The sequence below is a fragment of the Ranitomeya variabilis genome, chromosome 5, assembly GCF_051348905.1.
Source record: "Ranitomeya variabilis isolate aRanVar5 chromosome 5, aRanVar5.hap1, whole genome shotgun sequence".
NCBI classification, from domain to species: domain Eukaryota; kingdom Metazoa; phylum Chordata; class Amphibia; order Anura; family Dendrobatidae; genus Ranitomeya; species Ranitomeya variabilis.
The window spans coordinates 602,342,865-602,370,241 of NC_135236.1; the positions used below are offsets into that span (position 1 = coordinate 602,342,865).

At 44.5% G+C, this 27,377-nt stretch overlaps 1 protein-coding gene across 1 annotated transcript in view; it reads left to right on the top strand.

Moving 5' to 3' along the window:
• The window catches only part of SAR1B (secretion associated Ras related GTPase 1B), a 154,590-nt gene extending 127,457 nt beyond the window's left edge, over positions 1-27,133 (top strand). Inside the window, exons 6-7 of the mRNA XM_077266047.1 lie at positions 13,351-13,482; positions 26,819-27,133. Of these exons, the coding sequence (XP_077122162.1) occupies positions 13,351-13,482; positions 26,819-26,935 (249 nt within the window). The 3' untranslated portion in view covers positions 26,936-27,133. The remainder of the gene's footprint in view (positions 1-13,350; positions 13,483-26,818) is intronic.
• The last annotated feature ends 244 nt before the right edge of the window (positions 27,134-27,377 follow it).

A 27,377-nucleotide genomic window follows, 5' to 3' on the forward strand; every position in this document is an offset into this window, starting at 1 on the left:
CGGGTCCTGAGCTCCTCCTCCTGGCCTGGATTCACAATGTGCTGAATGCCTGTGCTTACCTGGTAAAGAGAATCCTCCTTGCCTCCATGCATATCGCCCTCCCCGAAAGGAAGGCAACATCACTGTAACAACCGGTTAACTGGGGTGTTACACTAACATTCCTGAAAATTAACCAGGCGTGAAGCCACAGGATTTGTCCATATCTTTGGAGGACTAGACAACTATGGCAGCTGCACCCAGTCAGTCTTCAACTATTTTTGCCATTCGAGTCATTTGTGTGCCACCTCCCCAAATAATAATAAAAAAAACTGTGTTGGCGTCCTCCTCCTCTGCCTCTTCCACCTATACTGCCACCTCTGCCTCCTTCACCTCCTTCTCCAGTTGGACTCCTCCAGTTGGACTCCCTCCCCCTGGTTGTAGCTTGCTATTAGATTTTGGGTTCACTCTATGTTCTTTGAAGTCATTTCTCTAGAAAAAAAAATAAATTTCCTCTTCCACCTTCACCGCAACGTCCACGTCTTCCTCCACTTGGACATAGGACTCCTGGTTCTAGATCGCTAGTTTTAGTTTTCTTAATTTTAGGTTGTTTTCAGTCAGTTTAAAAAAAAAACAATGAAAAAAAAGTTAAATAAAATACAAAAAATATCCCCCCCCCCAAAAAAAAAAAAATTGTTGGATTATTCCTCCCTTGTCTCTTCCATCCATATCGCCATGTTCACCGCTTCCTTCACTTGGACACTACGACTCCGTGTTCTAGATTGCTAATTTTGGTTTTGTTAATTCTAGGTTGCTTCAATCAAAAAATAAAAAACAAAAAACACACAAAAAATGTAAAAGTTTTTAAAAAAAGGAAATAAATAACAGTATTGGATAAATCCTCCCTTGCCTTTTCCACCTACCCCACCACATCCTCCTGCACCTCTTCCATCTGTTCCACCTCTTCCCCCACTTGGAGCTATTCCTCCTGGTTCAAAATTATTATTTTTTATTTCTGTTCTGAGAGAAATGTGAAAACATGCTCTGTGGGTGAATTTTTTTATCAGCTTCTGTGAGGTTTCTGTGCCCCATGCTCTGTTGTTCAAATTTATAAGCTGCTTCTGTGGGGGTACTCTGTCCCCTGGTCTGTGGGTGAAATTTTGAACTCCATTGGTGTTAGCAAGCCTCAGTTTTCTTTGGGAATAAAGACAGAACCTTGCACTCAGCTTATGCTTGTGTGATAGGAGACAATGTAGTCTCAGGGCACATGTAAAATCAGCGTCTTATATATGCGCTGGACCAGAGTAAGTACTTGTAGAGACCTGGAGTGATGTGCCGGTGTCAGACGCGGTGGACTTGTCTCCTATGCCCGAGTTTCAGTTCAGTACGTAACTGAGGAAGGTCCGGATGGTGGACCGAAACGTTTTATTGGGTACTACAATAAAAAATCACACAAGCATAAGTTGAGTGCAAGGTTCTGTCTTTATTTTGATAAGGTGTGGGAACCTACCTTAGCACCATTGATCAGTAGTGCACACGCTATTTATTATCAGTTTTCTTTGGGGGCACTGCGAAAATTGTTGTTATTCATTTACTTCCTATTTTGCCATGATTACTGTGGTTACAGAACCCCTTGAAGTCATATCTCCATCCACATTTGTTTGCTGCTTTTAGCCCCATTTAGCTTCCTTTTGCATCCCCCTAGCCCTTACTATGACCATTTTACAGCCATTTTAAAACACCAAAGTTCAATTCCCCATTAACTTTTATTGGGTTCGGGACCGGGGTCAAGTTCGGCCCGAACCGAACCCGATGAACCCGATGAAGCCAAACATGCCAATATATGATAGGGTGAGTTAATCTTACTGACATATTCCCTTTAGGTTTTAGAAATAATTCCTGCTATACAAAACATACCCCAGGACTCCATTATTTGATTTTTGAGGTGACGCTATTCTACTGGCTGGGTCAACAGAATGTGCTATCGAAAAATGTTACTTTGTTTAAATATGATTTTATTTTAAATTAATTTTATTTACATTTTCCATAGCACAATCTATGATTAATAAAGAAAATCTTGCAATTTTCACACGGACAACAAAGTTATATACCAGACTCATGCTTCCTGCTCTTAGCATATGCAATGATAGAGTGACTCTTACTTGAACAGGAAAGCTCTTTTGGGCATGCTTTTATTTTGGCAAATGTTGTTGTAATGGCAGCAAGAGAAGGTAAGCTGTGACTGTCACCTATAGTGAATAGTAAGTTACCAGGGCTGTGGAGTCGGAGTTGTAGAGTTAGACTCCTATCTGTGTTCATTTTGATAGATTAGGAGTACAGAATAAATAACAAACTGGTTACAGTAGTACAATGTAGAATGTGCTGTAAAGGTTTTCATAATAATTTAGGAAAGTTACATAGTTATTATTAATTAAGGTTGAAAGAAGACTGTAAGTCCATCTAGTTCAACCCATAGCCTAACCTAACATGCCCTAACATGTTGATCCAGGGGAAGGCAAAAAAACCCCATGTGGCAAAGAGTAACTCCACCATGGGGAAAAAAATTCCTTCCCGACTCCACATACGGCAATCAGACTAGTTCCCTGGATCAACGCCTTATCAAGGAATCTAGTGTATATACCCTGTAACATTATACTTTTCCAGAAAGGTATCCAGTCCCCTCTTAAATTTAATTAATGAATCACTCATTACAACATCATACGGCAGAGAGTTCCATAGTCTCACTGCTCTTACAGTAAAGAATCCGCGTCTGTTATTATGCTTAAACCTTCTTTCCTCCAGACGTAGAGGATGCCCCCTTGTCCCTGTCTCAGGTCTATGATTAAAAAGATCATCAGAAAGGTCTTTGTACTGTCCCCTCATATATTTATACATTAACATAAGATCACCCCTTAGTCTTCGTTTTTCCAAACTAAATAGCCCCAAGTGTAATAACCTATCTTGGTATTGCAGACCCCTCAGTCCTCTAATAACCTTGGTCGCTCTTCTCTGCACCCGCTCTAGTTCAGCTATGTCTTTCTTATACACCGGAGACCAGAACTGTGCACAGTATTCTAAGTGTGGTCGAACTAGTGACTTGTATAGAGGTAAAATTATGTTCTCCTCATGAGCATCTATGCCTCTTTTAATACATCCCATTATTTTATTTGCCTTTGTAGCAGCTGCCTGACACTGGCCACTGAATATGAGTTTGTCATCCACCCATACACCCAGGTCTTTTTCATTGACGGTTTTGCCCAGAGTTTTAGAATTAAGCACATAGTTATACATCTTATTACTTCTACCCAAGTGCATGACCTTACATTTATCCCCATTAAAGCTCATTTGCCATTTATCAGCCCAAGCTTCTAGTTTACATAAATCATCCTGTAATATAAAATTGTCCTCCCCTGTATTGATTACCCTGCAGAGTTTAGTGTCATCTGCAAATATTGAAATTCTACTCTGAATGCCCCCTACAAGGTCATTAATAAATATGTTAAAAAGAAGAGGGCCCAATACTGACCCCTGTGGTACCCCACTGCTAACCGCGACCCAGTCCGAGTGTGCTCCATTAATAACCACCCTTTGTTTCCTATCCCTGAGCCAGCTCTCAACCCACTTACACATATTTTCCCCTATCCCCATTACTCTCATTTTATGTAACAACCTTTTGTGTGGCACCGTATCAAATGCTTTGGAAAAGTCCATATATACTACGTCCACTGGGTTCCCTTGGTCCAGTCCTGAACTTACCTCTTCATAGAAGCTGATCAAATTAGTCTGACATGAACGGTCCCTAGTAAACCCGTGCTGATACTGGGTCATGAGGTTATTCCTCTTCAGATACTCCAGCATAGCATCCCTTAGAATGCCCTCCAGGATTTTACCCACAGTAGAGGTTAAACTTACTGGCCTATAATTACCGAGTTCAGTTTTTGCCCCTTTTTTGAATATTGGCACCACATTTGCTATACGCCAGTCCTGTGGTACAGACCCTGTTATTATGGAGTCTTTAAAGATTAAAAATAATGGTCTATCAATGACTGTACTTAGTTCCTGCAGTACTCGGGGGTGTATCCCATCCGGGCCCGGAGATTTGTCAATTTTAGTTATTTTTAGACGCCGCTGTACTTCCTGCTGGGTTAAGCAGGTGACATTTAATGGGGAATTTTTATCACTAGTCATTTTGTCTGCCATGGGATTTTCTTTTGTAAATACTGATGAAAAAAAGTCATTTAGCATATTGGCTTTTTCCTCATCCTCATCCACCATTTCACCCAGACTATTTTTAAGGGGGCCAACACTGTCATTTTTTAGTTTCTTACTATTTATATAGTTAAAGAATATTTTGGGATTATTTTTACTCTCTCTGGCAATGAGTCTCTCTGTCTCAATCTTTGCTGCCTTGATTTGCTTTTTACAGAATGTATTTAATTTTCTGTATTTATTTAATGCCTCCTCACTACCTACTTCCTTTAATTCTCTAAATGCTTTCTTTTTGTCCCTTATTGCGCCCCTTACAGCTCTATTTAGCCATATTGGTTTCCTCCTATTTCTAGTATGTTTATTCCCATACGGTATATACTGTGCACAGGTCCTATCAAGGATGCTAATAAATGTCTCCCATTTTCTTTGTGTATTTTTGTGTCTCAGGATATCGTCCCAGTTAATTGCACCAAGATCCTCTCTCATCCGTTGGAAATTTGCCCTCCTGAAGTTTAGTGTCCTTGTCACCCCCCTACTACCCATCTTATTAAAGGTTACATGAAAACTTATTATTTTGTGATCACTATTCCCCAAGTGACCCCCAACACTTATATTTGATATGCGGTCTGGCCTGTTGGTTAATATTAGGTCTAGCAGTGCCCCCTCAGTTATGAAATGTCCTACAAATGTCTGATATATTCCTGATCTAAGGAGCTGGGCTTTGTGTTGAGATGAATCTGTGCTGCACTTAATGTACATGCTCAGTAGTGATCAGTGCTGTGGAGTCGGTAGTCTGAGAAATTGAGGAGTCGGAGCCAGAGTCGGCGGTTTGGCTTATCTACTCCACAGCCCTAATAGTACTGCCAGAAAACTGTTGTAAAAGCTTTGAAAAGTCACAAAATCTTTGCATAGTTTGTGCAAAAATGTTGTGACTTTTTGAGTTTTTCAAGAGTTTGTCTCAGCTCCACTAATATGGGTTCAGCTGGGGAGGAGACAAGGCATGATGTGGCATGGCCATGCCTACCCATAAGATGCATAAAAAATGGCAGATCTTTTTAGTTCAGACATGCTACGCCCGTCACTGACCAGAGTGGTACTTCTAGGACAGCGCATGGAGGCGCACGCCACTTAGAAGAGGCTCTAAATTCATTAAGTGGCTTGAATCTCTGGCACACTACAACTGGCGCTATGCCAGTCTTGATGAACCAAGCAAAAAAGGCAGCACACTGCAGCGCTAACACATGCAGACATGAAACACGGAAATTGAACTGCATTACTGCACTAGAAATATGAAAAATGAGAGCGTTTAGGGCATAAAAAAGGCCAATTTTATGTGTACCTGGTAGCCACTTTACGGCATCTCTCTTATACCAGGTCCTACGCTTTCCTTTCCTCGCTGAGAATAAACATCTCCATCTGAATGGGTACCTATGAAAACCTCTTCTTAGACAACATTCTCTCTCTGTGGAGGGGTACTGGACCTGCTGCAATTAAAACACCTGTGACTAGGAGGCGGAGTGCTCGGTCAGAAGGCTAAATAATACATTTGAAAAAACTGACCGTCACATCCAAACATAGATTAAGTGTGAACAGGTGCTGAACCTTAGAGTCACCAACTCTTATACAGTCAAGCAAAAAAGGCAGCACACTGCAGCGCTAACACATGCAAACATGAAACACGGAACTTGAACTGCATTACTGCACTAGAAATATGAAAAATGAGAGCGTTTAGGGCATAAAAAAAGGCCAATTTTATGTGTACCTGGTAGCCACTTTACGGCATCTCTCTTATACCAGGTCCTACGCTTTCCTTTCCTCGCTGAGAATAAACATCTCCATCTGAATGGGTACCTATGAAAACCTCTTCTTAGACAACATTCTCTCTCTCTGTGGAGGGGTACTGGACCTGCTGCAATTAAAACACCTGTGACTAGGAGGCGAAGTGCTCGGTCAGAAGGCTAAATAATACATTTGAAAAAACTGACCGTCACATCCAAACATAGATTAAGTGTGAACAGGTGCTGAACCTTAGAGTCACCAACTCTTATACAGTCAAGCAAAAAAGGCAGCACACTGCAGCGCTAACACATGCAAACATGAAACACGGAAATTGAACTGCATTACTGCACTAGAAATATGAAAAATGAGAGCGTTTAGGGCATAAAAAAGGCTAATTGTATGTGTACCTGGTAGCCACTTTACGGCATCTCTCTTATACCAGGTCCTACGCTTTCCTTTCCTCGCTGAGAATAAACATCTCCATCTGAATGGGTACCTATGAAAACCTCTTCTTAGACAACATTCTCTCTCTCTGTGGAGGGGTACTTGATGAACCAACCACATAGAGTTAGAATGTGCTCCAAACCCCTCCAAAACGAATTTCTTAGTTAACACAATTTGATGCTAGTAGATTTTTGCTTTGGCTCTGGACTCTTCCTTGTTTCCTATGACCTGCTCATAATATGTGCTAGCATTTGACAATTTGTTATTTACCAGTATTATAATTTTTTTCTACATTCTCGTGTCCCATTAATGTGAATATGAATATGATGTGTGTCACATACAAATAGCACAATTTTCACTAATCCTAAAAACTGTCTACAATATGCCACTTTTTGTAAATGTACAAAAAAGGTTGCACTCTATCGTGCCAAAGCATGTCTAATATGGAATACTTGAAATTTGAATAGCAAAATGGCTTTTGAACATTAGAAAATTATTTAAGAGACGCTTAGCACAGAATTTGATATAATCAAATAGTGTGTGCCCATCAACCGACGTCAAGGTGGTCTCATAAACTGATGGGTCCCTGACCTCCCTGTCCAAATGTGAACACTTACCAAAGGCCAATGTCTGTATGCCTGGGTGAATGTGAAAACCTCTGTTCAGCACAGCCTACATATGAGTTGGCCAGGACCAAGTGTAATGAGATGCAATTAAAAACCACATGGTGATGGGAGGAGTGCTCAGTCAATAAGCTAGCATTGAAATGACAGAAAAAAGACTCGCACATCCTAACTAGTGTGAATAGGTGCATACCAGGAGCAGCTACCTCCATACATAAATATACAAAAAAGGTAGCACTCTATCGTGCCAAAGCATGTCTAATATGGAATACTTGAAATTTGAATAGCAAAATGGCTTTTGAACATTAGAAAATTATTTAAGAGACGCTTAGCACAGAATTTGATATAATCAAATAGTGTGTGCCCATCAACCGACGTCAAGGTGGTCTCATAAACTGATGGGTCCCTGACCTCCCTGTCCAAATGTGAACACTTACCAAAGGCCAATGTCTGTATGCCTGGGTGAATGTGAAAACCTCTGTTCAGCACAGCCTACATATGAGTTGGCCAGGACCAAGTGTAATGAGATGCAATTAAAAACCACATGGTGATGGGAGGAGTGCTCAGTCAATAAGCTAGCATTGAAATGACAGAAAAAAGACTCGCACATCCTAACTAGTGTGAATAGGTGCATACCAGGAGCAGCTACCTCCATACATAAATATACAAAAAAGGTTGCACTCTATCGTGCCAAAGCATGTCTAATATGGAATACTTGAAATTTGAATAGCAAAATGGCTTTTGAACATTAGAAAATTATTTAAGAGACGCTTAGCACAGAATTTGATATAAAACTGTCTACAATATGCCACTTTTTGTAAATGTGCCGCAGAATGTACAGGGAAACTTCCCTGAGGGCTTATTCTCACATGCGAGAAACTCGGATGAGTCTTGCACGTCAATACGGCACTGCACCCGGCACTCAGATCAGAGCGTACGGCCGCGTAGCAATACATGCAGCCGCACGCTCCGATCTGAGTTCGGGGTGCAGAGTCGGGTATTGACCTGCGAGACTCATACGAGTTTCTCGCATGTGAGTATGAGTCCTAAAAATAATAATCCACATTAGCAGGTTACTGTTGACCTTTCATATGAAATGTATATTTGCTCAGCATATTCTCATAGGCCCTTCATCATGTGCAGGGTAAACTTAATATTTGGCAGTGAGAATATTTATGCGTGAAGCAGCAGCAGTTACTGCTCTACAGTATGCTGTTACATAGGTAGAAAGATTCATAGTAAATGTCATTTTGCTTACAATAGAAGCATGCTATTAGTTTTTAAATTACACTTTTGATTTATCTATTTTTATTATGGTTATTGATGGTCTATATTAACTGAATGCCATAAGCTGATGTTAAAATTAATAATTAGTCACAGTATAACTCATGAAGTTGCAAGTAATGTCAAAAATTTGACTTAGAGGCTGCCTTTAAGCATCCAGTTAGACAACCTTTGTATGCAGAAGCTTGTGTATACTTTCCTGCAGCATGTCGGCTCACCTGGTTTTACAGAAAGTCTTAATACTTGTTCTGAAGGTGTTGGATAATGTTATGATAATTCCAAAATGTCTGTGTTGCCTTGACTTCTGTGTAAATGACCCTTTCATTATCAGCCTTAGGCTACTTTCACAATAGCATCGCTTGCTGTCTGTCGCAATGCGTCGTTTTGGAGAAAAAAACGCATCCTGCAAAGATGCCCGCAGGATGCGTTTTTTCTCCATAGGCTTGCATTAGCGACGCATTGCGACGTAAGGCCACACGTTGCATCTGTCGTGCGACGGATGCGTCGTGTTTTGGCGGACCGTCGGCACAACAAAAGTTACATGTAACTTTTTTGTGCGTCATGTCCGCCATTTTTGACCGCGCATGCGCGTCCGATCCTCCGCCCCCTCCTTCCCGGAACTCACAATGGGGCAGCAGATGCGTTGTAAAACTGCATCCACTGCCCACGTTGTGCTACTTTAACACACTGTCCGTCGGTATGTCGGGCCGATGGTTTGCGACGGCCCGTACCGACGGACTAGTGTGAAAGTAGCCTTAAATAGTGTATCAATCAGGTCTTTGGGCGTAGTTTTTAAGAAATCATTTATTGCCTATAGTATAAAAATTATGGAACACCTTTTCTTATAATCCAGTAAGAGAAAAGCCAGGACTTCTTCCTTCTTGAGGAAACTTCAATGCGTTTTGGAAGCTATGAATAAGGAAGTTTACTTACGAAAAGTGGTGTTAGCATGTATGGAATAAAGGTACAATAAGCTAAGATTTTTATCATGAAGAACGGAGTGCTGGCTTTTCAATTATTATGTTGACCAGCTCTTTCCAAGCTGCCAAGCACCCTGAATATACCCATTATAGGTGTTGTGAGCTGTTGGTTTTCTTAGGATGGATCTTACTTATAACCTTTTAATTTCATTCCTTTGGTATTCCTACTAGAAATACCAGATACTCTTCATCATTGAAATTGCAACAACAAGAATGTGGAATTATGGAAATCAGAGGATTGATATGCATGATATACAAAAGATAAAACATGGACATAAAATATTCATTAACGAGGATAAGAGTCACACCAATAATCACATGTACTTACACACCTAGGCATCACACCTAGGCATGTTATCAGTGAAGTTACCAAATGTTGTCTGAGGAATGTTCTGCAATGCATAATGCAATTAGGCATGCAAATCATGAAGATCAACTACTGGCAGCTCTTATTTGCAGTTGTTGATTAATGATCTCCCAGATGTACTCGATGAGGAACAAGTCCACAGAGGGTGCAGGCCATGGGTGCACGTTTAGACCACGCAGCCTGCTTAGAGTACCAAGAGCAATATGCTGCCTGGCTTTGTTGTGATAAAAAATGGCTCCAGGGACACGTTGGACAAATGGGTGTTCTGTTTATTGCATGAACAAATACATATATTGCACAGCCGTTAGTTTACCTGGAATGAAAATGACAGTGGTCCTGCTTCTATACATTATGCCACACCACACCCGTTTCCCTGTAGTGGAATCATTGTGATGTTCCCTTGTGACAGCCTCTTCATGGTGTTTCTCACTTGGTGTCCAAACCAATCGCCAGTATATCATTGCGTCTCAGGTAAAAGTGGGACATGTCGATAAAGAGTATATATCTGAATTCCCGACTCCATTACTGTCTTGCTCTGCACAATGATAGCCTTTGAATTGGTGACATGAGGTCAATGGAAGACCTGTAGCTGAACACTTGGCTCAGAACCCAATGTCTTGAAAACACCTTCTGATTGACGTTTAATCTTGGCATGTGATATCCAATTTCACTTGCTTTACAGAATGGATCACTGAATACCATTTATCTAAACTGATGATCAGTGGAGAGGTTCACCTGTGTGCACCTCTTACTGTTATTACAGTTAATTGTTCTCTCAACTACTGGGACACGCAACGTTGAACAGTGTTAACATCTTGACCTATGTGTGTAGGGATCTGCAAAAGAGATAAACCAAGATCTCTTAGTTCAGGAACTCTGTCCCTCTCAGTTTGTGAAAAGTGGCAATAACACGTACATCGATAAGCAGGAGGCATCGCACAATCACCACACAAGACTTGATATGATTTTTGTTTCATGTGCTAATTCCTCAAGTTGCATAATCTCGTGGCTTTCTTAGTGTTGCAATTTCAATGTTGAAGAATGTATATCAATAAATTGAAAACTAGGTGTTACCATTTGGGGATATTTTTACACAACCTATTGAAAAGGGTAACAGTGATACCGAGTTTTCAATACAGGAAAGATACAGTATATCTATGTATCGTGTTAGCCAGTAGTTTGAAAAAAAATAAAATTTGAGAGTCCTCAGCGGTTTTTACCTTTTAATAGTTAACTGAAAAGATGGTAACAAATTGCAAGCTTTCGAGACTACTCAGGTCTCTTCATCAGGCAAAGACTAATACAAAATCTGAAGTCACATATTTATCCACAACAAGACACAGAATAGTGCAGGAAATAAGACAAGTGATGTGACGCACAATTATCAATATGGGAAAGGGAGAAAACAGTTTTGAAAGACTTTAGACAGGACTTTGTAAGAGTTTTCTTGGAACAACTGCTCTAGTTAGATAGAATGGACTTCACTTCAGAATCGGATAAAGAAATATTCACATAACTAAATCAACCATACCATCTCCCTGCCTGTTTGTTGCCTGTCTTCTACATAGTTCTGCTTCTAGTGCTGATGGCCAATGTTTAGATTGGTATCTACTCTTTGTCTATCATGCCATCTACACTGTAATACTGCTGCTGCCAGGGCTACACAGCCAGACATCTCCTGGTCTGCACTGTTGTATCTTTATATCACGTGGCTTCTGCTGCTGGCACTGTCACAGCACAGCCATGCCAGCCGCACATCTCCTGATTGTCCACTGTGTATTATAATTATACTGTATTGCTGCTGGGCTGCGTATTATTTTGTGGGTACACAATCTTAAAACAGCTCCCAATATAGTGCTATTTTTTGTACGGCTTGTTGATAAGCCATTGCTTCTTAACTTTGAAAATAGTTAGCCTGTCACTGCTCCCTATAAAAAGGGATAATTTTTGGACAGCTTAATAAAAAGCCATAGCATTTATTTAGTCATTTTGATACTAGCAAACCTGTTGCAATTCCAGATTCACTCCTAGTTGGAAAGCCATTTTTTCTCTACTTTTAAAACATTTAACTTGTTCCTGCTCCCTATATAATGGGATACTTTATGGATGGCTTGTGAATAGCGATTGCTTCCAAAAAACAGAGATAATTTTTGCACCCACCATGTGACTGAGCACTGCCTGTGTATACATACATTTCTTTATGCACCACTTATGTAAAATTCCAGCATTTGCCTATAAAGTCTGATACTGCAAAATGTTGGAAGTTACTTACCTATCATTATCAACCATTTTACCTCAGCCAGTTAGGTTTAGGACACTTTGACATTAATAAAACTGTGTTTGCACTAAAGAGCTAAAAAAGTTCAATAAACTCTACTGAGATCTACAAGTGGCAAATTTATTTTTTTGAAATATTTTGTGAAGCTGGCAAATAAAAAAACAACAGCAGGCTTGGGTTCTTCTAAGCAGCTGCTTAGCACTTTGAATATAAAAATGTTGGAGGCCCACAAAGCAGGAGAAAGAATATTAAAAGATAGTAAAGCCTTTTCAAGTTGCCCTTCCCTCAGTTCAAAATTTAATTAAGAAATGGCAGTTAACAGGAACAGTGGAGGTCAAGATAAAGTCTGGAAAACAAAGCAATATTTCAATGAGAGCTGCTCATAGGATTTCTAGAGAGGCAAATCAGAACCCCGCTTTACTGCAAAAGACCTTCAGAAACATTAAGCAGACTCAAATTGTTGTACATTGTTGTACTGTTCAGAGACGCCTGCACAAATATGGCCTTCATGGAAGAGTCATCAAAAGAAAACCTCTCCTGTGTCCTCAGCATAAAATTCAGCATCAGACGTATGCAAAAGAACATTTAAACAAGGCTGATGTATTTTGGAAACAAGTCCTGTGGACCGATGAAATTCAAATAGAACTCTTTGGCCACAATTATCAAAGTTATGTGTGGGGAAAAAAGGGCACAGAATTTCAGGAAAAGAACATCTTGCCAACCATTAATCTTGGGGGTGGATCAATCATGCTTTGGGGTTGTGTTGCAGCCAACAGCTTAGGGAACATTTCATGAGTAGAGGAGAATTAGATTAAATGAAATTTCAATAAATTCTTGATGCAAACATAACACCATCTGTAAAAAAAGCTGAAGTTGAAAAGAGAATGGTTTTACAAATGGATAATGATCAAAACACACGTCAAAATCCACAATAGACTACTTCAAAAGCCACAAGCTGAAGGTTTTACAATGGCCCTCACAGTCCCCTGATATGAACATCATTGAAAATCTGTGGCTAGACTTCAAAATAGCAGTGAATGCAAGATGACCCAAGGAAGATTGGATTAAAATCCCTCAAACAAGAATTGAAAAACTCTTGGTTGGCTGAAAAAAGCATTTAGAAGCTGTGATGCTAGGTACCAATCATGCAGAGTGCCCAAACTTTTGCATCTGTGCATTTTCCTTTTTGTAATTTTTAAAATGTGAAAGATGAAAATATGTAATTTTTTTTGCTTAAAATACAATGGAAATGTGTCAGCATTAACTTTAGCCCTTTTAGAGATCATTTAATCTTCCACTTACTTAATTGTTCAACAGTAACCAGGGGTGCCCAAACTTTTACATGTATGTGAGATTTTATTAAGCAATATAAGAAATTAATCAAACTTTACCCTCATTTTTGTATTTTAGGAATTGCTAGCTGATGAGACAATCAGCAGTGTACCTATACTTCTTCTTGGCAATAAGATTGATAGACCTGAGGCCATAAGTGAGGAGAGACTTTTGCATACATTTGGAATTTATGGTCATACAACAGGAAAGGTAATGAATTGACTGTTACAAGTAAATTCTGTTAGGTTTGTAATTTAGAATGTATTAATGTCAGGGCTAGACTTTGACTTCAGCTTGCAAAAACCAAATTGTTACAAATTTCATATCTGTAAATGTGCCTGTCAATCTGAGGTTGTCTAGCAAAAACTTGAAGGATTGTTATTATACTCATAAGTGGGTATTGTAAATAAAAACAATTTTGAAGTGTACTGCTCATTAAAAATGTTAGCAATTTTTGAAATATTAACTTTTTTTTAATTGTTTTTGTTACTTGGAGACTTAACACCACTACTAGACAGTAGAATATGAGCAGTTATTGTATGCTCTTTTCTACTGAGCTTGTAAGCACTGTCTTAAAACTGTCCAGGATCACTGGAGTGCACTTATACGCCCTAAACTTAGAAACTTAGGCAACTTCTGCACAGTACAAATAACCAAGAAACAGATGATACTGGGTCAAGATGTATAATATAAAATATCAATACTTTATTATCAAAAATTAAAAATTGACATTAGGTATATAGAGGTGATACACAGAAGGTCTAAAGTAGTGCTATAAAAAAGAGATTGACAGAAGGCGTGTGAACAGGGGATCAATTAATAAAGGTACAATCCTAGACACAGCAATCATTTTCAATAATCTTAATAGACTGATTTAAATGACCCAAAATAAGGGAGTACCCTCATCAGATTATATATTACATTAATCAAACACAAGGTCCCTATCAGTCAGAAATATATACAAAAAACGCTGCATCCCAACGAGCAGTGGAAACCTGAATAGCAGTTAACCATCGCTGCTATACAGCCGTTGTAATAATAGTAGCAAACGCATAGCATAATAGTGCAATAATACGGCAATTATTAGTGTGTACCCACCGCAATGTAAATGGACCCTCCTGGAACATGCCTCCGCCCCAATGCGCGTTTCGGTAAAACAACCTTCGTCAGGGGGAATTAGAATCATTCTGAAATGTGTCTTAAAAAGGGTTGAACCCGGAAGTGATAGGCACGCATGTCCCGGAACTGAAGTAGCGCTGTCATGACAACCTAGAACGCTCGCGCACGCCGAGATGCTACGGCCAGGGAAAAGCGGGGCTATTGATACGTACCACCTGGGTCTTTTATGAGTATTAGTATAAGGAGCCCACTTACAGTAACCAAGATCTGTATCACATTTACAGCACCACTCCAGCATTATTATTTATTTCACTGCTGGAGCGGTGCTGACAATCCCCGTCCCCTATCTGATACTCACCTTTTGGCGTTTTCATCTGTTTTAGTCTCCGCTCGGCTCCGTCTCCTGCAGTTTGTGGCCTGTCCGCAGCTCCAGTGTTTCATGGAGCAGCGCAGAGGTCACTAATCATCAATGTAAGTCTGTGGGAGCCTCTTTCTCACTCTCAGGCTATGTGCACACGTTGCGGATTGGCCGCTGCGGATTCGCAGCAGTTTTCCATCTGGTTTACAGTGCCATGTAAACCTATGGAAAACCAAATCTGCAGTGCATATGATGCGGAAAATACCACGCGGAAACACTGCGTTGTATTTTCCACAGCATGTCAATTCTTTTTGCAGATTCCGCAGCGTTTTACACCTGCTCCTGTATAGGATTCCGCAGGTGGTAAAACGCAGGTGAAATCTGCACAAAAAACACAGGAAATCCACGGTGAATCCGCAACAAGTGCACATAGCCTCATAGTCTTACATTGAGCGCTTGTGACATAGCTTCTCACTTCTGGCCTGTCAGAAGCTGCGCTCACAAGTTTGAGCAGCGGCACTGCAGCAGTGCCACAAAATATTGAATACGCCGGAGGATGAGTAAATGACCAGGGCATCCAAACCATGACAGGGAGCTGTGAGTCCATCATACTGTGTATAAGGAAGCTGCGGGCTCATAATACTGTGTGTACGGGAGCTGTGCACACATCATACTGTGTATACGGGAGCTGCGAACCAATCATACTATGTGTAAGGGAGCTGCGGGTCCATCATACTGTGTATACGGGAGCTGTGAGCCCATCATACTGTGTATACGGGAGCTGCGAGACCATCATACTGTGTATAAGGGAGCTGCGGGTCCATCATACTGTGTATAAGGGAGCTGCGGGCCCATCATACTGTGTATACCGGAGCTGTGGGTCCATCATACTGTGTATAAGGGAGCTGCGGGCCCATCATACTGTGTATATGGGAGCTGCGGGCCCATCATACTGTGTACACGGGAGCTGCAGGCCCATCATACTGTGTATAAGGGAGCTGTGGGCCCATCATACTGTGTATATGGGAGCTGCGGGCCCATCATACTGTGTATAAGGGAGCTGTGGGCCCATCATACTGTGTATATGGGAGCTGCGGGCCCATCATACTGTGTACACGGGAGCTGCGGGCCCATCATACTGTGTATAAGGGAGCTGTGGGCCCATCATACTGTGTATATGGGAGCTGCAGGCCCATCATACTGTGTATACGGGAGCTGCGGGCCCATCATACTGTATATAAGGGAGCTGTGGGTCCATCATACTGTGTATACGGGAGCTGCGGGCCCATCATACTGTGTATACGGGAGCTGCGGGCCCATCATACTGTGTATAAGGGAGCTGCGGGCCCATCATACTGTGTATAAGGAAGCTACGAGCCCATCATACTGTGTATAAGGGAGCTACGAGCCCATCATACTGTGTATAAGGGAGCTGCGGGCCCATCATACTGTATATAAGGGAGCTGCGGGCCCATCATACTGTGTATAAGGAAGCTGTGGGCCCATCATACTGTGTGCAGGGGAACTGTGAGGGACATCATACTGTGTATAAGGAAGCTGTGGGCCCATCATACTGTGTATAAGGAAGCTGTGGGCTATCATACTGTGTACAGGGGAACTGTGAGGGACATCATACTGTTTGATGGGAGCTGCAGGCCCATCATACTGTGTATAAGGAAGCTGTGGGCCCATCATACTGTGTACAGGGGAACTGTAGGGGACATCATACTATTTGACGGGAGCTGCTTGCCCATCATACTGTGTATAGGGAACTGTGAAGGCATATTGTGCATATGGGAGCTGTTGGCCCATTACACTGTATATAGGGGAGCTCTGGGGGGCATTATACTTTCTATAGTGGAGTTCTGTCAGCATTATACTGTGTATAGGAGAGCATTGGGCTCATACTATCTATAGGGGAGCAGTGGGAACATCATACTGTGTAAAGGGGAGCAGTGGGAACATCATACGGTGTATAGGGGAGTTATAGAATCATCATACTGTGTATAGGGGAGCTGTGGGGGCCTTAGACTGTGTATAAGGAAGCTTTAAGCTCACCATACTGTGTATAATGGAGCAGTACATGGGGGAACTTAGGGGACATTATTAAATGTTAAGTGGGCACTTAAGCATTATTGTTATAGGGGCACTCAGAGTATTGTGACCATCAAAGTCGCATATGGTCACAATATGGTGGTAAAGTCAATGTTCGTTTTTGTATATAGATTTATTTTCAATAACAGTAGGGTCATATTCTGAGGTTCCCCTATATTCACATTTAGAGTGCGCAACCGTAGCTGTAATCAGGGTTAGCTGGTTAGGGGCCCACTCAGATGTTTCGCCCCCCCTAATTTGAAATCCTAGCTACGCCTCTGCTCCTATACTATTGATGCTGCATATGTAGCAATATGCAGCATCAATAGTAATGTTAAAAATAATAAAAATTGGTTATACTCACCCTCCAATGTCCGGATCTCCTCGGCGCTGCACGCGGCGCTCCGGTTCCAAAGATGCTGTGCCGAGAAGGACCTTCGTGACGTCACGGTCATGTGACCCGGGCGTCATCACGGTCATGTGACCGCGACGTCACCGCAGGTCCTGTTCGCACAGCAACTCTGACCGGCTGGCCGCGTGCAGCGCTGAGAGGTGAGAGTGCAGCGCCCCAGAGTCCTGGTCGTTGCAGTACTGTGGCTCCGCCACTATGGGGAGCTATGGTACGTCTGATTGCACTAAAGGAGTTTCTCTGACCAGGTAACACCTCACTACACTTCACACTCCGGCCACCAGGGGGGGTGGTCCTATCTAGTAGGCCACTCCTCACACTCTGGTAAAACTGGGGGTTGGACAGGAAGACAGGGAGAAGTAGCTGGGAAGAGCTAGTGAGAGGACCTGTCAGGGATGGGATCCTGGCAGACTTCTCAGAGCAGAACTAACCAGTGCACAACGGGAATACAGTAAAGAGGAATTAGGACCAGAAGGAGTCGTGCTGTTAGACCGAGGCAACATCCTTCTGAGGCGCAAACAGTCGGTGGCCGGAACGCCGAGCAAGTAAGAGACTTTAAGTACTACTGCAAACCACGGCAGGACAGCCAATTAAAGGTTGGCTGTCTCACACAAATCACCTAAGCAGACAACGGAGGCAGCTGTGGGAGAGGGGCGACTCTAGGGTCCCGGAAGAACTCCAGGCCTACCCCGTCATACGGGTGCGTCCTACCATATCATCTGGGGGATGGAGAGAACGAACATCAGAGACAGACAGAAGCAGTTGTGAGGACTATCCCGGGAGCTCAGCAGGGAAGGACTACAACACACAGCGCTAGATGGTAGACACTGATTCCCACCTGTAAAGAGAACTCCTGATGTGCCTTTGGACCGGCCGGTCTCAGACAGCCCTGTTGACAGCGCTCTGGACTGAGGACTCTAAAACCTTCAGTAAAGAGGTAAAGAGACTGCAACCTGGTGTCCTCATTATTTACCACTACAGCACCACCACTACCATCATCCATCATATCTATCACTGTACGCCCCTCAGCAGGGTCACGGACCAGGCCTAGCCACCGTGACAACCCCAGAGCAGAGACTCAGAGGCCCGGTACCGGGTACCCCTTGGCCCTGCGGCAGTGGGGGCGCTACAACTTGGCGTCACGAACAGGATCTACTTAAGCCTGAAGAATCAGGTCATGTGTGCCTTGGAACTGTGATTTATTGTGCTTGGACTGTGTACTGCCATTTACCGCCAAAATTCACCATTGCCGCGCACGGAGGGAGGAGCCTTAGCTTCGTGGGCGGAACCGACCAAAAGAAGCGCGGAACGGAAAGCGCGGTAAGGCGCCAATCCCGGAAGAGGAACTCCGACCTCCAGCAGGTTAGCGGGAGGAAGGGACAGCCATGTCCGAGTCGGGAGGAGAGGAGGTGGCGGCCGCAGCCGCGGACGCAGGGGCAGCTCCGGTCCCCGCAGCGAAAGAAGCCGTGGCCGTAATACCACCGGTAGCCGCAGAACCCGCTGTTCCCCTCAGCCAGTCGGACACTGCCGTTAACACAAAAGCCATAATGCCCTTCTCTATGCCGTACCTGCCCGGAGCGGCCTGGCTCCCGCGATACTCTGGGGAGTCGCATACATTCACTGACTTTAAGGAAGGGCTCTGCAGCCTGCTCGAGTTCTATCCCCTGACAGAGCCTCAGAAGGTTCATATGATAACCGGCCAACTCTTTGGGGCGGCTCTGAGAGAATTGAAGTCCTGGCCCGCCGAGGATAAGGGAACTGCACAACAGATATTTGCAAAGCTTAAAGCCACCTTCGATACTCGCACTGCTACAGAAATTAAACTGACTTTCTATGGATGCAAACAGAGACCGCAGGATAGCTTACGGGACTATGCCCTTAATCTCCAGGAGGCGATGCGGGCCATTAAGCAGAGTGACCCCGGCAGCATGCAGGATGAGGATAAAATCCTGAAGGAGCGGTTCATTGAGGGGCTCCTGTGCAGTCACCAGCGGGGCCAATTGCACTTCCTGGCCATGCAAAATCCAGACTTGACTTTTGCGCAATTCAAAGATAAAGCTATCCAGGCATTGCAGGAGCAGCAGCCCAGCCGTGCAACACCTCCCTGGCGTCCCGCTCTCACATACCACCAGGAGGTGGCGTCGGATGCCCCAGTCGCCGCCGAGGCCGATGCCCAGAGCCTAGAGGACGACTCCCCTGCAGGACTTCGCCTCCAGATGCAGGAGCTGACCAAGAGCGTTGCTGCCCTGACCCGGATGGTGCAGTCCCTACAGGAGGCCCCCAAGGAGAAGATCCGGTTGGCCTCCAGACCAGAGGATGTCCCTTGGATGCGACAGAGGAGGACTCCGCCGACCAGAGGCCGGAACGACGATCGCTTCCACCCGGACGGACGACCCATCTGCCGCCGCTGTCACCAGGTGGGGCACCTTGCAAGGTACTGTCCTTTAAACGAGCAACCCCTGGGGCAAAGGGCCAACCCCCAGGAGTAGGACGGTCAGGCCCGCAGCATTGGAGAACCAAGTACATTGGAGGACGACCAGTTCTCCCTGTAGTGGTTGATGGAATCCCATTGAACGCTTTGCTGGACACCGGTTCTCAGGTGACGACTATACCTTACGTGCTTTATAAACGGTATTGGGAGGACACCGATATTACTCGTGGCCCTGACGATGATTTCACCATAATAGCCAGTAATGGTCAGCCGTTGCCACAAGTGGGGTATAAGGAGGTCACCATCAAGGTGGGGCGGGTGGAATTGAAAGCCCAAGGGATTGTGATTGTTGATATTGATCGTCGAGAATGTAATCCCATGATGACTCTTGGTACTAATGTTATAGAAAATTGTCTTGCAGAAGTTATTGTTTTGTTGCAACAGGTGGCGGAAACCGCTGGCCACAGTGAGCAACGTGCCCTGCAGAAGGAAATCAGAGCTCTGATGCAGAGACAGCAGGTAGAGCTGACTGGGGGTGAGATTGGTCGTGTCACTGTGAGTGATTCAAACCCCATCGCGATACCCCCCAGGAGTGAAATGTTAATATGGTGTCGGGCAGCCATAGGCCTCCGGGGTAAGGACTACCAGGCCTTGGTAGAACCCGTATATTCAGACAATAGGCCTACTGTTCTGACAGCCCGGGGGGTGGTCGACGTCCGCCAGGGGAGAGTGCCCGTACGTGTCCTCAATTGTGGGGAGGAAGAGGTTCACCTCACCAAGTATACCACACTCGCCAAACTGTTCACTGTCAATAATAGTGTGATACAGACACCTGAACCCTTGGTCCCGTCAAACGTGGCGGAGAACAAAGGTTCTGCAGAGCACTCGAAAGACTGGTGTCGGGAATTGCATGTGGGCACTGACTCAACCCCATCCCATCAAAAACAGGGGGCCTACAGGGTGGTACACGAGTACGAGCAGGTATTCAGCAAACACCCCTTAGATTTTGGGCAGGTAAAAGGGATCCAACATCATATCCCCACGGGAGATCACCGACCCATAAAAGAGAGATATCGCCCTGTACCCCCAGCTCATTATCAGTGTGCCAAGGACATGTTGCGGGAAATGAAGGAGGCTGGGGTGGTGAGAGACAGCTGTAGCCCCTGGGCAGCTCCGTTAGTCCTTGTTAAAAAGAAAGATGGTACAATGAGGATGTGTGTTGATTATAGGCAGTTGAATCGCATTACACATAAAGACGCATACCCACTGCCCAGGATAGAGGAGTCTCTGGCTGCCTTAAAATCTGCTAACTACTTCTCTACCTTAGATCTCACCAGTGGGTACTGGCAGGTTCCTGTGGCAGAGGCGGACAAAGAAGACAGCCTTCACGACCCCAATGGGTCTCTGCGAATTCAACTACATGCCCTTCGGATTGTGCAATGCTCCCGGGACGTTCCAGAGGATGATGGAGTGCTGCCTGGGACACATGAACTTTGAAACCGTGCTGCTGTATTTGGATGATGTCATTATCTTCTCTAAGACCTACGAAGACCATTTGAAGCACCTGGCCAAGGTGTTTGAAGCCCTGTCCAACTTCGGCTTAAAGGTGAAACCGTCCAAGTGTCATCTGCTCAAACCTAAAGTGCAGTACCTGGGCCATGTGGTGAGCGCTGAAGGAGTGGCCCCAGACCCCGACAAGGTCACAGTGATCAAGGACTGGCCAAAGCCTAGTGACCTCCACGAAGTCCGGCAGTTCCTCGGGTTGGTAGGCTACTACCGGAGGTTCATTAAGGACTTCACCAAGAAGGCCGCACCCTTGCAAAACCTGTTGGTGGGCCAACCAAAGAAGACCAAGGGGAGGAACACCCCCTTTGATTGGAACGAGGAGCTGGAGGAATCCTTCACCTGTTTGAAGTCGGCACTGACGGGAGAAGAGGTACTGGCTTACCCCGAATACGATCAACCGTTTGTGCTGTACACAGATGCCAGCAATGTGGGATTAGGAGCCGTGCTGTCCCAGGTCCAGAAAGGCAAAGAAAGGGTGATCGTTTACGCCAGCAGGAAACTCCGTCCCACGGAAAGGAACCCTGACAACTACAGTTCCTTTAAGCTGGAATTCCTTGCCATCGTCTGGGCAGTGACAGAGAGGTTCAAACACTACCTGGCCTCCGCGAAATTCACCGTCTTTACGGATAACAATCCACTAACGCATCTGGATACTGCCAAACTCGGGGCCTTGGAACAGCGATGGATGGCCCGGCTGTCCAACTACGATTTCACCATCAAGTACCGGGCAGGACACCAGAATGCCAATGCCGATGCCTTGTCCCGAATGCCCAATTTGCCAGAAACGGGAGAAGACCCGGAGGCACTTGAAGAGGTGGAGCTGCCTGCATTCCATCGCCCCAAAGCCACTCAGAACTCTCATCATGTGAAGAACAGGCACAGGAACCAACCAGATGCCACGCTGAATCCCCTGCCTCATCACGGGTGGGCAGAAACCCAGGATGGTGACCCCGCGGTCCGTCGGGTGAAAGAGCTCTTGACGCAGGCAGGGTTGCATCCTGGCCCAGATGATCCACAAGAAACCCAACAGCTGTGGAAGGGGAGAAGCAAACTGTTTATCCATGATGGCAAGCTGTGCAGGAGGAGCATCGACCCACGTACTCATGAATTGGTGTGGCAGATAGTGGTGACAAGGCGAGATGCGCCCATGGTTCTGGGAGCCTACCATGATGGAGCCGGACACTTCGGATGGAGGAAGCTAGAAAGGCTACTCCGAGGGAGGTTCTATTGGATTGGCATGAAGAGAACCATTGAGAAGTGGTGTCGGGAGTGTGGTCCATGTAGTCTGCGCAGGAAGGACCGTGACAGTCAACGGGCTCCCCTGCGGCCTATCATCACCAAACGGCCGCTCGAACTGGTCGCGCTGGATCATGTGAAGCTGACACCTAGCCGGTCGGGCTATATCTACGCCCTTACCATCGTGGACCACTACTCCAGGTTTTTGGTGGTTGTACCTGTCAAGGATCTAACGGCCAGGACTGCCGCCAGGGCCTTCCAGCAGCACTTTTGTAGGCCCCATGGCTACCCAGAGAAGGTACTGACCGATCAGGGACCTGCATTCGAAGCAGAAGTGTTCCAAGAATTCTGCCAACTGTACGGGTGTAAGAAGATCAGAACCACACCGTACCATCCTCAAACCAACGGGATGTGCGAGAAGATGAACCAAGTGGTAATCGATTTATTGAAGACCTTGCCTGTGGAGGAACGGAACCTGTGGCCGATAAAGTTGCCTGACTTGGTGGATATGTACAATCACATCCCAGTAAATTCCACCAACTGTACTCCAGCATACCTCATGCGAGGAAGATCTAGTCGGTTACCCGTTGATCTGGACATGGGGGTCCTAGTACCCGAAGATACCTCGCCGGATGCAGATTGGGATGCAGAAAGGCAGCGAAGGTACCGCAAAGTACAGGAGTGTGTAGAAAGAAGTCTCGCCCAGGCTAGGCAGAAACAAGAAAGGGACTACAACCAACACGCTCCTGCGATTCCCCTGTCACCTGGTGAGCAAGTACTTAAACGAAAGAGGAGATTACACAAGCTCGATGACCAATGGGAAGCGGAACCGTATACCATCCTGCCATCCGACTTCGACAACACGAAGGTCTGTCTCATCAGCAAGGACAGAGGGGAGACCTTGACAGCGGTATCCAGGGATCACCTTAAGGTCTGCCCTGATAAGTTGAGAGAGAGGGACACGGCCCCAGAAATCTCCCCGCCGGTGGAAAAGGAGAAGATGATCCATACCGTCCTTGGTGACTTTCCCCAGTCCTGGACTCAGATAAATCAAGCCATCGTGGTACCTGTTCTAATGTTTCAACAGCCGGACCCACCAGAAACAATGGTGGTACCAGATCATCCGGTCCCGCAACCTCAACAAGCCTTACCTGAAGATGCCATGCCAACCGTTGAACCGGCAAATCCTCCCTCTGCTATCGGTGAATCTGCAGTACCCACTGTTGATAGCAGCAGCTCTGAGAGCCACAACCTGCCAGTGCTACCCAGACTCACTAGAAGTGTAGCTAGAAGACAGTGCACTACACCAGCGGTAGCAAGCATAGCGGGCCCTGTTAGGCCAATAGCAACCCCTGCGCTGCGAAGGTCCACACGCAGCACTCAAAATCAAACTCCCCTCCGCTACAAAACTTGGAGGTATTAATAAGGGCTGCTATTTAGTTGAGAATGTTTGTGTGTATATCTTTTGTTACAGGTTTTAAAATGGACAATAGAGTAATGGACGGTGAATTGCTCAAAAACTTTCAAGAAGGGGGACCCCTTTGTTTACCCGGGGTCCCCGCTGTTTCAACCACTGAACTGAGAGTCATAAACTGTGCATGACCTAACTTTCGCAACGTTCAAGAGTTCTCACCTCCCATAAAGGGAAGCACTGTTATGTTTAATTGTTATGCTATTTCAAAAATTTTGTGTGTTTCCTGTTAACATGTATTGTTGTTCTTGTTTTCCCAGTCCGGGAGTACTGGATTTAACCGGGGGGGAGTGCAGCGCCCCAGAGTCCTGGTCGTTGCAGTACTGTGGCTCCGCCACTATGGGGAGCTATGGTACGTCTGATTGCACTAAAGGAGTTTCTCTGACCAGGTAACACCTCACTACACTTCACACTCCGGCCACCAGGGGGGGTGGTCCTATCTAGTAGGCCACTCCTCACACTCTGGTAAAACTGGGGGTTGGACAGGAAGACAGGGAGAAGTAGCTGGGAAGAGCTAGTGAGAGGACCTGTCAGGGATGGGATCCTGGCAGACTTCTCAGAGCAGAACTAACCAGTGCACAACGGGAATACAGTAAAGAGGAATTAGGACCAGAAGGAGTCGTGCTGTTAGACCGAGGCAACATCCTTCTGAGGCGCAAACAGTCGGTGGCCGGAACGCCGAGCAAGTAAGAGACTTTAAGTACTACTGCAAACCACGGCAGGACAGCCAATTAAAGGTTGGCTGTCTCACACAAATCACCTAAGCAGACAACGGAGGCAGCTGTGGGAGAGGGGCAACTCTAGGGTCCCGGAAGAACTCCAGGCCTACCCCGTCATACGGGTGCGTCATACAATATCAGCTGGGGGACGGAGAGAACGAACATCAGAGACAGACAGAAGCAGTTGTGAGGACTATCCCGGGAGCTCAGCAGGGAAGGACTACAACACACAGCGCTAGGAGGTAGACACTGATTCCCACCTGTAAAGAGAACTCCTGATGTGCCTTTGGACCGGCCGGTCTCAGACAGCCCTGTTGACAGCGCTCTGGACTGAGGACTCTAAAACCTTCAGTAAAGAGGTAAAGAGACTGCAACCTGGTGTCCTCATTATTTACCACTACAGCACCGCCACTACCATCATCCATCATATCTATCACTGTACGCCCCTCAGCAGGGTCACGGACCGGGCCTAGCCACCGTGACAACCCCAGAGCAGAGACTCAGAGGCCCGGTACCGGGTACCCCTTGGCCCTGCGGCAGTGGGGGCGCTACAAGTATAACATGATTTTTGATTTTTATTCTTTTTTTTACCCCAAATATGGTTCCCAGGGCCTGGAGGAGAGTCTCCTCTCCTCCACCCCGGGTACCACCCGCACATTAACCGCTTACTTCCAGCAACGTGGGCACAGCCCCATGCGGGAAGTAAGCGGTTCAATGCATTCCTATGGGTGCAGAATCGCAGCGATTCTGCACAAAGAAGTGACATGCTGCGGGTTTTAAACCGCTGCGTTTCTGCGCGGTTTTTCCCGCAGCATGTGCACAGTGGTTTGCGGTTTCCATAGGGTTTACATGTAAATGGAAACGCTATGGAAACTGCTGCGGACCCGCAGCATCAAAATCGCCGCGGTTCCGCGGTAAAAACCGCAAAGTGTGAACATGGCCTTAATTGACCCCCTGTTCACACGCCTTCTGTCAATGTCTTTTTTATAGCACTACTTTAGACCTCGTTCTGTGTATCACCTCTATATACCTGATGTCAATTTTTAATTTTTGATAAAGTATTGATATTTTATATTATATATCTTGACTCAGTATTATCTGTTTCTTGGTTATATGTTCTATATATGATGATAGGTCTTAGGACAGTCTTATTCATGGGTAATAATTGTTAATTGTTATTGATGTACCATGTGGAAAAACGCTATAAGTGGCTATATAACTTCTGCACAGTGCATACAGGCTAGACAGCAGAAGTGGTCAGTGTCCTTGGCAACCATCTGTAAACAAGAAAAAGATAAGCCTGATTCATAATTTGCGATCTATTGAAGTCACTTTTCTTTTTTTGTTTTTAGTTGTTCAGAAATTGCAGATTTAGTCCATGGATTTGGGGCAAAATCAAAAAAATGTTCTCTTTCAAAAAAGCTATTTCTCATTTTTATGGGGTTTTTGTGACTTTTTAATACTAAAAGCCACAAATCCTTTAAAAAAAATGCAAAAATGTGCCAAATTTAAAATTCCTTTAGATACCTTACTCTAGGGGGGACTTGAGTGAGATTCACCACAAAAATGTGACATTTGTTAAGTCACATTTCATGAATCTTTCCAAGATTAGATAAGCAACATCGTGGAGGGAAAAATTGTAAAAATACAATAAAGAAAGACAAATTAAGGGTAAGTACACACAATGGTTTTCAATCTGAAGTCAGAGCTTTGTATCGCAAAGACAATAAAGGAAAAAGTGATCTTTTTTCCTAAAGCGGCCCCACCAGCATTGTTGCAGCTGTTTTCATGGCTTCTCTGCAGCCAGCATCCTTTACCGCTATCTTCTATAAAAAAGAGTAAAATTACGCTGCCTGAAGAATGATCATGTTACTTCTTTTAAGCACTCCAATCTTTCAGAACCCTGAAGAGGTAACATAAGCTGAAACATGTGCTCAGCAATGTAGTTTTTACGACAATATTGAATTGGGACTATATGTTTCTAGAGCATACATAATATTGTGGACGCTGGGAAATAACAGCATTTCTAATCCTTGTTTTCATTATTAGATATTATTATGTCATAATGATTTACTGTAATTGACTTAAATTGTCTATGATATGAAATTATGAAGGTTCTTACCATAATCATTTCTATTTCTAGGGTAAGGTACCTTTAAAGCAGCTAAATACAAGACCTCTTGAAGCATTTATGTGCAGCATACTGAAGCAACAAGGCTTCGGGGAAGGATTCCGCTGGCTATCACAATACATTGACTGACGACTGACAAGTTCTCTTCATTTAATTCTCTATTTTATTTTGTTGCTCAGATTTTGTAACTTAAGTTGATTTTAGTGTGTAAGTGGTACTTCAAGTAGATAATGGCTAGTGCAGACACATCAGAAGTCCAAAATGTCTTCCTTCATATAATCTATCCATTATTAAGTTATGATAGTTTAAATAAAACTAACACCTGTATTTGTACTGTCTATTATTGGTCAGCAGCACATGTACTATCACTAACCAATGACACTTTTCTCTCATAGCCAGCAGTGACTTGTTAAACAATTACAGTGGCTTTTTTGTGGCTTTCGATCAGACGGACTAGCTTTTGCTCCCCATGTATATCTAGACCCATGCCCTTGCTTGTTTTCCAGTTGTCCTTCTTTGAACTAACCAATGTATATTCAGAACATCCCAAAAAACATGATATTATTAAATG